Source organism: Pararge aegeria (assembly GCF_905163445.1).
Source record: "Pararge aegeria chromosome W unlocalized genomic scaffold, ilParAegt1.1 SUPER_W_unloc_6, whole genome shotgun sequence".
In the NCBI taxonomy this organism is placed as follows: Eukaryota; Metazoa; Arthropoda; class Insecta; order Lepidoptera; family Nymphalidae; genus Pararge; species Pararge aegeria.
This window is the reverse complement of record NW_024396992.1, coordinates 70726-83068: the sequence shown is the minus strand read 5'-3', so window position 1 is coordinate 83068 and position 12343 is coordinate 70726. Positions and strand designations below refer to the sequence as shown.

General features: G+C 35.3%; 1 protein-coding gene across 3 annotated transcripts; it reads left to right on the top strand.

Moving 5' to 3' along the window:
* The first annotated feature begins 1444 nt into the window (after nt 1-1444).
* On the top strand, nt 1445-7121 carry LOC120636867 (apoptotic chromatin condensation inducer in the nucleus). Of its 3 annotated transcripts, none has more exons than XM_039908429.1 (7): nt 1445-2559; nt 2626-3565; nt 3647-3854; nt 3925-4078; nt 5351-5463; nt 6473-6572; nt 6972-7121. In XM_039908429.1, the coding sequence occupies exons 1-6, from the start codon at nt 1608-1610 to the stop codon at nt 6560-6562; spliced, it is 2457 nt and encodes an 818-aa protein (XP_039764363.1). In that variant the 5' UTR covers nt 1445-1607; the 3' UTR covers nt 6563-6572; nt 6972-7121. The 3 variants fall into 3 exon arrangements, with proteins under 3 accessions (XP_039764363.1, XP_039764362.1, XP_039764361.1); XM_039908428.1 differs by lacking the exon at nt 6972-7121 and adding an exon at nt 6782-6963; XM_039908427.1 differs by lacking the exon at nt 6972-7121 and having other exon boundaries at nt 1446-2559; nt 6473-6773.
* The last annotated feature ends 5222 nt before the right edge of the window (nt 7122-12343 follow it).

Here is a 12343-nt window from a genome sequence, read left to right as displayed (position 1 = left end):
CATGCTCCTTCAGTAATGACTAAGATTTGCCACTGGGAGTCTGCCCTTTTGGCTCCTAAGAGTTCCTGTGAATTCCCCAGTGGCAAGGTGGTTGTGGGTTGGCATGAAATCTACCAACATTTGCAATTGTATTTTATTACTTCTTGATCTGAATAAACACAAATTTGTCAACTAATGGGCCATAGAAAAAGGCAAGCACAACTTTAAATAAAATAGTACAAGATCAATAATTTGATATGTAAACAGGATTGGATCTTGATGATTAACGTCTCTGTTTACTTTCACTGTAAAACATTCATTCATTAGGTACGCTTCTAAATCAATAGGTAGTCACTTTTTCAAACATTTTATAATAGAAGACTTACTTTTTAGCACTCATTTTATTTTCTCGAAAGGTAGGTTTTATACCACTTTGAAAAATCCAGAATAAATAATATAAACAAACAGCCGCAGACGAGGAACATTTATAGATTAAAAAAACAATAAAAAACTTAGACAACTAAAACAAAACAGAAAACGAAAAATTTATTTGTCAAAATCATGAGCACAGATTAGAATAATTAATTTGTGACATTTACCGGGGGTTCGTCTTTCCCCTATTATATCCACCGTGGATATAATAGGGGACCCGTGTGCCCATGCTCGGGGGGTGGATATAAATGCGTGAGGGGATAAACGTTATATCCTTTCCCCGTGGAGAAGTGTCCCCCGCCCATGCTAGCCCTGCAGTTGTTGCGCTAAATAACAGTTCAAAAATCCTCCACAATGGCGCTGGTGGATGCACAGGGTATGGTATGAATGTAGCAATCGTAGATGAATTGAAGTATGCCGAGTTAAAAAATTTAATGTCATTATCGACTAAAGTAGTTAATTATTGAGAATTTCAACAACTTACGTTGTACAAAATATTGTGGTAAATATAACCTTACTTCCTTGTATCTCCATACTTCCTTGTTTATTTTTCAAGCCTACTCTAACAATATTTATATTTGGCGCTTCTTTTAAGAGTTACCCTGATGCAAATGTGGCGCCATCCTAATTTATTACATTTTGACGACACTTTTTCATATACATAGATGACTCTCCTTACCTCTACCCTCCATACTCTTAGGTGACGTTCGAATGACCCAAACTTTGTTTGTCCTAGACAAACGAAGTTTATAAACGTAATCCGATTGTATAACTGTGAAGCTTCACTGAATTAATCACTCAATTATTATTTACAAGCACTCACAGTTTCCTGACCAGAAATGCTTTTAAAATATAATGTTCATTAACAATATTTCGTGTTTAAATAAATATATATATTGACAATTCTTTGAAGATTATATTCTCTTTGGGTATCATTGGTATAAATTTTATTTTTTCAAGGATATTTTTCTAGTCTGTAATCTGTGGCTGTGCACTATGATGCTTATTCAATATGGCTACTGGTAAACTAATGGCGACTAGCGTTTTTGTGTATTCGGTAGTATTATTGTGAGGTTGAAAAAGTCGTTCTATACGTAACATCTATAAATAGTGATTGTGGATTTAAATCAAACCAATTTTGAATTATTGTTCACTACTGTACACAATACTGTAGCACTTCGGCGGCAAGTTCCACGATGCGTCGAAAGAGTGAACGCACCGCCAGCAAAAAAAATAAATCTTCTCCGGACAAGAAGGAGAAGGTTGAAAAAGCAAAACATACTAGAACACGACGCAGAAAACCATCCTCATCGTCGGCAAGTGAGACTACTGAAGAACCTCGTCCTGTAGTTGCAGTCGCTAAAATTGTTGAAACAAATGCAATCGAATCTAAGTTGTCAAAGGAAGATAATTCTAACGAGTCGGAGGATCAGGTATGGCAAGTTAAATCTACGGAAAGTTCCGGAGATGTTGGTGAAATTCAAAAGTTAAAATTATGCCTTGCTCGACCACCTTCAACACCTAAAAGAGTGGATAGGTCACCTAAAAGTAAAAGGAAACATCCTCGAGCTACCAGCTCCAGTGATGGCCAAAGTGTAGAAGGAGATGACAAGAAAAAGTCTAGGCATCGTTCTAAACGGCACAGTCACAGTGAGACGCAAGATGTGGAGAAAAATGTTGATCGAGATGATAAAACTGAAAAAATAAAAGATGTGTCACCAACCAAACCATGCAAGACCGAAACCAGTCAAAGTTGTAACCAAAAAACATCTTCAACTGATGAAAAACCTGTGTCGACAACTACTGAAGAAATTAAAAGTGATAACGTAGAAACCAATGAAGCAGAGAAAACTGAAGAAAAACCAGAAGAAGAAAAATCCACAGAGACAGAGTCTTCAAAGGATGCTGAAGTTCAAGACAAGGCTTCGGATGCTGAAGCAGCAACTGCATCTCCGAAATCAGATATTGAAAAAGAACAAAAAGATAGTATAATCCTACCAAATCAAGAAAGTCCAGTCAGGAAAAGAAGTCTTTCAGCAGAGAAATCAGAAATTTTGGAGTTGCATGCTGAGGAGAGCCGGTGTGAAACATCAGAAGTGAGTTTTAGTGAATCCCAGGATGCAAAATCGAAAACATCGTTTGAAGAGGGTAAGGATGGGAGCAATTTTGTTCCAAGTGAGGTAAGTATTAATAAAAGTACAACTGAAATTTCAGGGCAACCAGGGTCTAGTAGCGACGATAAAGTAACTCCTGACAAAAGCAAGGACAATATATTTCCTAACACTACTGAAGACAACATATTTCCTAACAGTACTGAAAACAAAATATTTCCAAACAGTACTGAAGAAAAAATATCTACTATCAATAGTAAGGATAACGTTATTCCTGACAATAACGAAGACAAAGTAACTCCTAAAAATAGTGAAGATAAAGAAACTCCCAATAATGCAGAGATCATAAAATCTCCTATAAAGAATGACATAGAGCATGATAAAAGTTTTGAAAAGGAATTAACAACTACCCCAGATTCTACACAAGATGGTGCTCCTAAAACAGAAACTGTATCCCAAAATAACAAAGAGAATTCTCAAACTACTCCAGATATTCCTAATGGGGAAATAACCCCAATGGTCATTAATAGAAAAAGAAGATGGGGTTCACGGCCTAGTAAATTGACATCCCAAAAATCTATAACAATTTCTACTGATGTTCTAAAAGAAATAATACCAGATGTGAAGCCTGCTGAATTTGATGAAGTGATTGAAGAGAAGAAGCATAAAAGGATAGGAGTACCTGAGAAAATTGACAGACCTATTCTGCCAAAAATAATCATTGACAATACAGACAATGTAGAAGTTAGTAAGAAGGAAAAAAAAATTGAGGATAAAGTTAATGAAAACGTTAAACTCAAGGACTCAAATTTTTCATCAGCGCGTAAAATATCAATCGTTAAAGATCATGACAGCATAATTGCAAGGCCACCTAGTCCACCAAGGCATAAGCAGTCCAGTATTTTGTACATTACAAACTTAGTAAGGCCATTCACTTTGCCACAGCTAAAAAATTTACTGCAAAGAACTGGAAGAATAGTAGATAATGGCTTTTGGATAGACAGGATTAAATCAAAATGTTATGTTAAATATGATATTGAAGAGTAAGTACAGTTACAATATGCCTTTATTTATTAATAATTTTCATATTCTGTATTAAAACTGAAATAATTTTATTGTTACAGCCAAGCCGTTGAGACAAGACATGCTTTGCATGGAGTCACATGGCCAGTCTCAAATCCAAAGACATTACATGTGGACTTTGCAACAGAAGAGGACTTTGATAAAGCTAAGGCTAATGAAGAATCGGATAATGCAAAAGTTTCTACCATTCCTGGTACAGTTGAAGATTGGCTGCGGGAGCAAGCTATGAAAAGAGAAAAAGGGGAATTGGTAAGATAATAAACAAAATTATATTTCATACTTATGGTTTGAATGTGATATATAATTCTTATACTTCAAGGAGAAACCATGGGAGCGAAAAACTGCAATGCGAGAATGGAATGTTGGTAAAAATGAAAAATCAAAGGAAGTAATTCGCCCCGATAAGTACCTAAAAGAAGAGCGACCTCCTGAGAAGAGAAGACATCGAACTATTGAGAGAAGCCCTGAGCCAGGTGAGAGGTTCTAATTGGAATTGTATTGCAATTGTATTGCAATTATTAAAGTTACTAACATTAAATCAATAAGCTGTATTTGTGGTCCATAATACCTAATAATGAACAAAAACTATTATATTATGAACTTACATAGTCTGTCTGTCTCTATGTATCAAAGTTTTGAGTAACAAGATTACGGTTTGCTTTTTGGACAATATGTATAATCCCGAAATAAAATGTTGTATTGTTTGTAAAAACTTATACTAGAAAACCCATTTGAGTATGCAATATTTTATTTGTTTATATAAATAATAACAAATATATAATATTTGTTTATATATAATAAATGGCCAAGTAAGATTCGTACTATGGCACTGAGGGTTCTATACTCCATCAGAAAAGTTATAATAATAACAAGGTTTATTGCTGATATTTAAAAAAATATTAAGATACTTTCCTTTATTTTTACTGTAAAGTTTACATACAATTCTATTAATCTAATTATTTGGAATATAGCTTTGGAAGAAATATTATATATATTATAGGTATTTTTATTTAAATTTTTGCAATAAGTGAAAAACAATTGTGTAAAAATGTTGCCTCTGCGCTAACACTATTGGAAATGCCAATAAGTCACATTGGACTTCTACAGACTAAAATCCTTCTGTGTTCCAACTTGCTGCCTAGTGACTGAGTTAATCAAAGTCAAAGTACAAGTCAAAAATATCTTTATTCAAGTAATAGGTGGCACTTTTGATGCGTACATAAGAATTACACGGTAGTGAGATGATGGCGATAACCACATTCGTAAACTTGAAACTAAAACTACGAGGGTTCCAAACGCGTCCTGGTCTAAGAAGAAGCCCACAACAAACTTAGCCGGGAGTTTTTTTTTTTTTTGTTATCACCATCTCACAATGTCATTTTAAATTATTAGAAGAGTAACCTGGTTAGAGCAATAATTCACACCCAAGCTTTTTTATCGATTACTTAGTCCTTTATACTATAATAGGACTTTTCTATAAGCTTATGTTTAATACAAACTTTGAACTTTTTAAGAGACATCTCCAAGATGTCAATTGGTAGTTTATTGTAGAATTGTATGCAATTTCCTTTAAACGAATTATGAATTTTATGTAACCTAGTATATTATTGCACTGTAAGTTTATTCTTACTTTTGCAATTATTTTTGGTAGCTGTGCTATTAATTTAAACTGAGATTATGTTATTGCCTGAAGAGCAGTGAAGTATGTGGATGGTATTTTGAATTTGAATGTCATTATGTTTTAGCGCGGAAATTTAAGAAGAAAGAAGAGGAAGTGCCTGCAAAGCTCTTGGATGACTTATTTAGGAAGACAAAAGCAACGCCTTACATATATTGGTTGCCGCTTTCAGCTGAAACAGTAAGCAAATTTTTACACATTACTAGTGCTTTACCAGTATTAAGGCAAGAGTGAATAGGCAAGCGCGCCTAACTTAGATCACATCATTGCTTTACATCAGGCATAATGTAGTGTAAGTGCAAGTCTATCTAGTATAACAAAAAAATCATCTCATGTATGCTAATATATAAATATTAAGTGACAAAAAAAGATCAACATAATCATTAGTCTCATTCACATTCAGTTATTTCTCTCAGAAGACCCATCCTGTTGCTCATGTGGTTTGAAGTTTTATGTTTTAACATAATACTAGATAAGAGGGATCCACTAGGTCATCGAATCGAATCTTAAGATTTGCAAATACCCTGAAAAATTTGATGAGTGTTCACACCCTAAAAATTGTGCTTAATAAATCCCCAGGCTATTATAGTGTTATTTGCAGCGACACTGTGTGCTTACAAGTTATCTGATTAGTAATTTTGCCTCAAACAACTGCTTTCTAACACCGCTTATCAGACAGCGTCTACTTATACGGCGTAAATTTAATTTAATTTAAGTTTTAAAATAAACTCCACACTGGGTACCTAGTGTGAGAGGCGATGATCAAGATGCAAGGCTGGAAGGTGTGAGTAACGCCATCTTGTGGCGAAACTGCTTCCCAGGGCTTTAAAAAGATGGCGCTCCTTGGATTCCATAAAAATGGTATTAAACTTTCACAATTGGAAATGAAAACGTACAAAAATCTCACACTAGGCACTCGGGTGCTACAAACTGACTCTCTACGCACGTTTCCTAGTTTGCAATTATTTTGCATTGTAAAGTCAGGATACGATGCCTTTTTAACCACAGCAAAACGCGAGATAGAAGGGAATCCAAGTGAAGAAGGGCATTACACCATACAGATTTGTCCAGTAGTCGCAAATTAATTAATTACCTTTAATTTAATTCGTATTATTATGCAATGTTGATATTTTATGTAAGTTTGGTGTCTTAATAATCCTATGTTTGTGTTGTTTATTTTCCATTCAAGATCGCCGTGAAAGAGGAGCAGCGACGGCAGCACATGGCTGAGCACGAGCGTAGGCTGCAAGAATTGCGACGTACTCACCGCCGACATTAACATCGTGGAGGTCGGTGTATGCCGTACGACACTCACTCGGACACACATACACACATTCACTAGCACAGCCACAAACATATACACACATATATACATTTCTATCCACACACATTGCATTCATACAATCCAATGAACTACATTCTACTACCGTAATATATGTCATATACCTACATTTAATTTAATATGAACGCTTTGTCGCGTTGTCAACTTTTTTTCCAGATTAGCTTCACTGTCCTCAATGACAGCTTTAATACGAAAATTTTGATGTTGCCTATTAGAACCAATAATAATTATTGTACGTATATTGTAAGTCAAGTTAGGTTTAGCGAAGATTATACAATTACGAAGACTCAAATAATATAATGCAACGGCAGAAAAAATGAAATTTATCTTATACGAAATGTTATAGAAAGGGCAACATTGGAGGAAAACCTCACATTTAATACGTCGACGGAGTACCGCTGTCGGTTGGCCGTTCGTGGCAGACATGTTGGATCTCCGCCCTGGAGTGTGCTCCGTTCCCTGATTCATATCAATTATTTAGAGAATCAGCGTTGGATTTGGTGAGCAGCTGCTTAACGATCACGAGGATATTGACGAAAACCATTTATCCATTCAAATGTTCGAACATACAGATATAACATTCGACTATAGCGAGGATATAGTCTGAAAAAAATTTAGAAAGTCATGTGTCAAGAATTTTTTTTTTTTTTTTTTTTAATTTATTGTTCAAAATAAAAGTAACAAGTATCAAAATAAATCCAGTTGTGGACAACCCTATTTTGAAGTCGTCGGGGGAAATACACATAGTAATGTCACAACAAAACAATTACCTAAATTATGTGAAATAACTACGCCGTTGAATTGATACCCTAATACAGATTCTTACCACTTTTTCGACTTGGAAATTTGTATCAAGTTTTATTGTAAAAATGTTATAAAATTGTATGAGAATTAATATCGTCTTCAATAATATAATACAGATCCTTTGATGTCTAATAAACGTTTCCCGATTACCTTATGTATTTTTTTTTATTTACTCTCCCTAAAATAGGGAGTAAAGAGATCAGAAGAAGGTCTTTGGTAGCTTGTGGGACACTGTACACAGTGGCGTGCATCTCATAGATGCAAATAAGCAGTGCATACCCTGACCTCAGGGCCTCCCAGACCATAAGGACGACCTAAAATTTAAAGATAGAAAAAAAATTAAACAATTAATAGAAAACTATAAAAGCGCCATCTAGTTAAAACCGGCCGCACTTCTATGTAAATCAATTCACAAGTCCCGTGTCATGGTTTAGAACTAAAATAGACAAACTGCATAATATTTCGACTATATTTTAATTTTGAGTTGTAAACAGTATCCCTAAATAAAAAGTAACGCTTTAAATATAATTTAAATCTCATAAAATTAGCTGGGGTTTTCACGATTAAGTATCCATTGCCGGGTAAATCGTTTATTCGTCGCTCGAATTAATGCGCCGCGCCGCCGCGGTCTCCATAGAAGCACGGCGATTGAAATTGAATGCATCTGTCGTTACTTGTGTGCGCCAGCACACAAGGAAGTTCTGGTGTGTAGTGATATAATCGCGTGCGTGCTTACACAATATTTGGCTCTTTCTATGTGTGCGAGTTTTCCAGGTTTCCAGTATTATGGAGGGTAGAGGTAAGGAGAGTCATCTGTGTATATGAAAAAGTGTCGTCAAAATGTATTAAATTAGGATGGCGCCACATTTGCATCAGGGTAACTCTTAAAAGAAGCGCCAAATATAAATATTGTTAGAGTAGGCTTGAAAAATAAACAAGGAAGTATGGAGATACAAGGAAGTAAGGTTATATTTACCACAATATTTTGTACAACGTAAGTTGTTGAAATTCTCAATAATTAACTACTTTAGTCGATAATGACATTAAATTTTTTAACTCGGCATACTTCAATTCATCTACGATTGCTACATTCATACCATACCCTGTGCATCCACCAGCGCCATTGTGGAGGATTTTTGAACTGTTATTTAGCGCAACAACTGGACACTTTTTCAACTTTTCTCCCATATAAGATGACTCTCCTTACCTCTACCCTCCATACCTAAGAGTAAAGGAAACGTCCGATTGCACAAAAAGTAGAAATAGGGGTAACACTATAGCAAACTTATCTTGAATTTAGCAACCCAAATAATACGACGGAATAATTTTATATATTATAATTAATTTAGGGTTTTCATTATTATTCATGAATGATTGATGAATTTATAAGTCCACCAATCCGCACTAGGTCAGCATGGTGGACTACGGCCTTAACCCCTTCTCATTATAGGAGGAGACCCGTGCACTGTAGTGGGCCACTAATGGGTTGATGTGATGATGATGGTGATTATTATTGTTTATGTGGATGAATGCGTTCAGAGTGTTATGATTTAGATCAATACTTAATATTCATTAATTATGATGAGAACAGTTTAAATCCTTTATTTCAATTACGTCAAACGGCTAACGCTTGGCGCTGCGGCTATTGCCAAAATTTTTCCATCATTCATTTCACTGCTTACAGTGGAAGATTCAGTAAAAAAATTATACCCTTATCAATTATTTATTAATGATAATAATTATTATTATATTGTACGTTCCATATGTTCTCTGGTGTTCTTTTATTTTTATTCGGCTAGTTAATCGGTGTTTTAGTTGCTGTACGATAAGAATGAACTTCAAGAACTTCTTTTATTCAACTATATTCCACAAAATATATTCCAACTAATTACATACATAATATTCCTCTAACAATAAAATGGTCATTTTTAAAATCTTAATAATCGATGAAATAATTGACAATTCAATTGTCTACTCACGACTATAGTCGTAAAAATATAATAGGCCCGTTTTGACATTTGTCATCGCGACGTAACTAGTTATGGAACCATAAGACTCTGTACTCGATACTCACGATAAATTAATTCAAGTTTGTATCAGTACTGGATTGATATTATTATGTATTGTAAAGTGTTCGTTCGTTCAAAGTATTCCTTTAACTTCACAACCAATACGCGTAACTGGCTGTTGATTATACGTCCACTTTTCAACATGTTGAAACAGAGTTAGTACTATATAAAAACAAACACAAAAATCGAGTCAAATCACTATGTTTAAATTAATGTCCAAAATAGAAGAGCCATAGTTAACGTAAAAGTAAACAATATATTTCAAACTTAAACGAGCGCACAGTCAACTTTACAAGATGTGGAACGAAAAACTGCGCAGTGCGCGCGGGGACGCTTCAGTCATGTGCCGCTTGGTCAGATACATCAACTCAGACTCATTATTTAGAACCCATTTTGAGAACCAAGCTCATTCGTTGCAGTAAAAATAACTACACAATATATAATTTCGATATTCAGTAAAAAAATGGTTACAGCTCTAGTATAAAAAAAAAAGACTGAGAACGTAACTGTTTTCGGAACGTTTCGCAACAATTATAAATTGCATGCTACTATGAAGTAAGCGCAAAAAGAATACTCGCGACATATTCTTTCGTATTATTTAACGTCCCAAAAAAATTTACGTATTTTTTAAAACACTGTATGTAATTGATTTTTATTTTTTTGTTTCTTTCAGTTTCGTTCCAAGTTACATTCTATGGTCTTGCACAAATGTCAAAACGGGCCTATTACATTTTTACGACTATAGTGCCACTGATTCCCATCACTATAAGTACAGTGACCAGGGGGTTATGGAGGGTAGACCCTCCATAATGAAAATTTATCCTCCCTCCATAATAAATGGCAATTTTTCATATTTTCTTTGTAAAAAGTTTTTCTGTTCCGAAGTGTTTCTACTTTTCTCTCCCTGTTTGCTTGAGGAAACTCGCAGCAGTGCGATTGAGCCTAATAGATCAAGACGACGGACTAATTTTATTGTGAGACAGGACTCTTTTATTATTGTGAGAAAGGACTCTATTCTATTGTTGTTAAACATGGCAGATAAATATAGAAAGTGTGTGAAGTGTGGTGTATCTGCTGCGCAAGACCCTACACTTACTTTTCATTCTTTCCCGAGAGCTGGAAAGGCATCTAATTTAGCAAGGTAGGTAATATAGTTTATGTAATTATCACTTCGTCGTTTTATTAAATGACTAAAATATTTCCTAAAAACACCATTAATTTCTTTAACTTCTAAAGTGGTTTTGCTATATTACTTACTATAGTCGGAAAAATGTAATAGGCCCGTTTTGACATTTGTGCAAGACCATAGAATGTAACTTGGAACGAAACTGAAAGAAACAAAAAAATAAAAATCAATTACATACAGTGTTTTAAAAAATACGTAAATTTTTTTGGGACGTTAAATAATATGAAAGAATATATCGCGAGTATTCTTTTTGCGCTTACTTCATAGTAGCATGCAATTTATAATTGTTGCGAAACGTTTCGAAAACAGTTACGTTCTCAGTCTTTTTTTTTTTTATACTAGAGCTGTAACCATTTTTTTACTGAATATCGAAATTAAATATTGTGTAGTTATCTTTACTGCAAAGAATAAGCTTGGTTCTCAAAATGGGTTCTAAATAATGAGTCTGAGATGATGTATCTGACCAAGCGGCACATGACTGAAGCGTCCCCGCGCGCACTGCGCAATTTTTCGTTCCATATCTTGTAAAGTTGACTGTGCGCTCGTTTAAGTTTGATATATATTGTTTACTATTACGTTAACTATGGCTCTTCTAATTTGGACATTAATTTAAACATAGTGATTTGACTCGATTTTTGTGTTTGTTGTTATATAGTACTAACTCTGTTTCAACATGTTGAAAAGTGGACGTATAATCAACAGCCAGTCACGCGTATTGGTTGTGAAGTTAAAGGAATACTTTGAACGAACGAACACTTTACAATACATAATAATATCAATCAAGTACTGATACAAACTTGAATTGATTTATCGTGAGTATCGAGTACAGAGTCTTATGGTTCCATAACTAGTTACGTCGCGATGACAAATGTCAAAACGGGCCTATTACATTTTTACGACTATAGTGTTGTTATTTTGTTTCAGGGTTCGGCTTTGGGCTGAATATTGTTTTGAAAATATTGCTGAAGTGGAGTTGAAAGACTTTCACAAGAGCCATCTATCTATCTATCTATCTTGTAATGAGGCCCGCTTCAGCGGGTGCACTTCGACCCTCCAGGATCTTTTGTGCTCGCCTCTTCCTTGTATCCCCTCACCCTAAATAGCTTCAAATATCCACTCTAAGAGTTTGATTGAAGCTTTTAGGTTGGAGCCACAGTAATCCTCTGGTTGTGGATAAGCCACTCCCAAGAGGTCCAACCGCTTTCTAGCCAATCTGTCGCATTCACAAAGTAAATGCTCCATGGACTCGACATCCTCGTTGCAGGCCCTACATGTAGGGTCATCAATTATGCCCATTTTGAGCAGCATGGACCCTGTGCCAAAGTGTCCTGTTATGGCCGCTATGGCGTATCTTGCCTGTCTCCTACTCAGTCTGTTAATCTTGTTTGGAAAACAAGCTTCAGTTGCGCCCAAGAATTTCTTGGAGTGCCTTAGACCTTCTAATTTGTCCCATTCTGCCGCAGATTTTTTCTTGGCATATGTTGATAGCGCCATATTCACCACACATGGTGCAAGCGCTATGCATGGTTCAGGACCAATGAATCTTCGTTCGGATCCCTTGCGAGCTAGCTTGTCAGCCCGCTCATTGCCCTGTATTCCTACATGGCCTGGTTCCCAGATAAGTTTAATTCTGTTTTGTTTGCCTAGGCTATTTAGGCC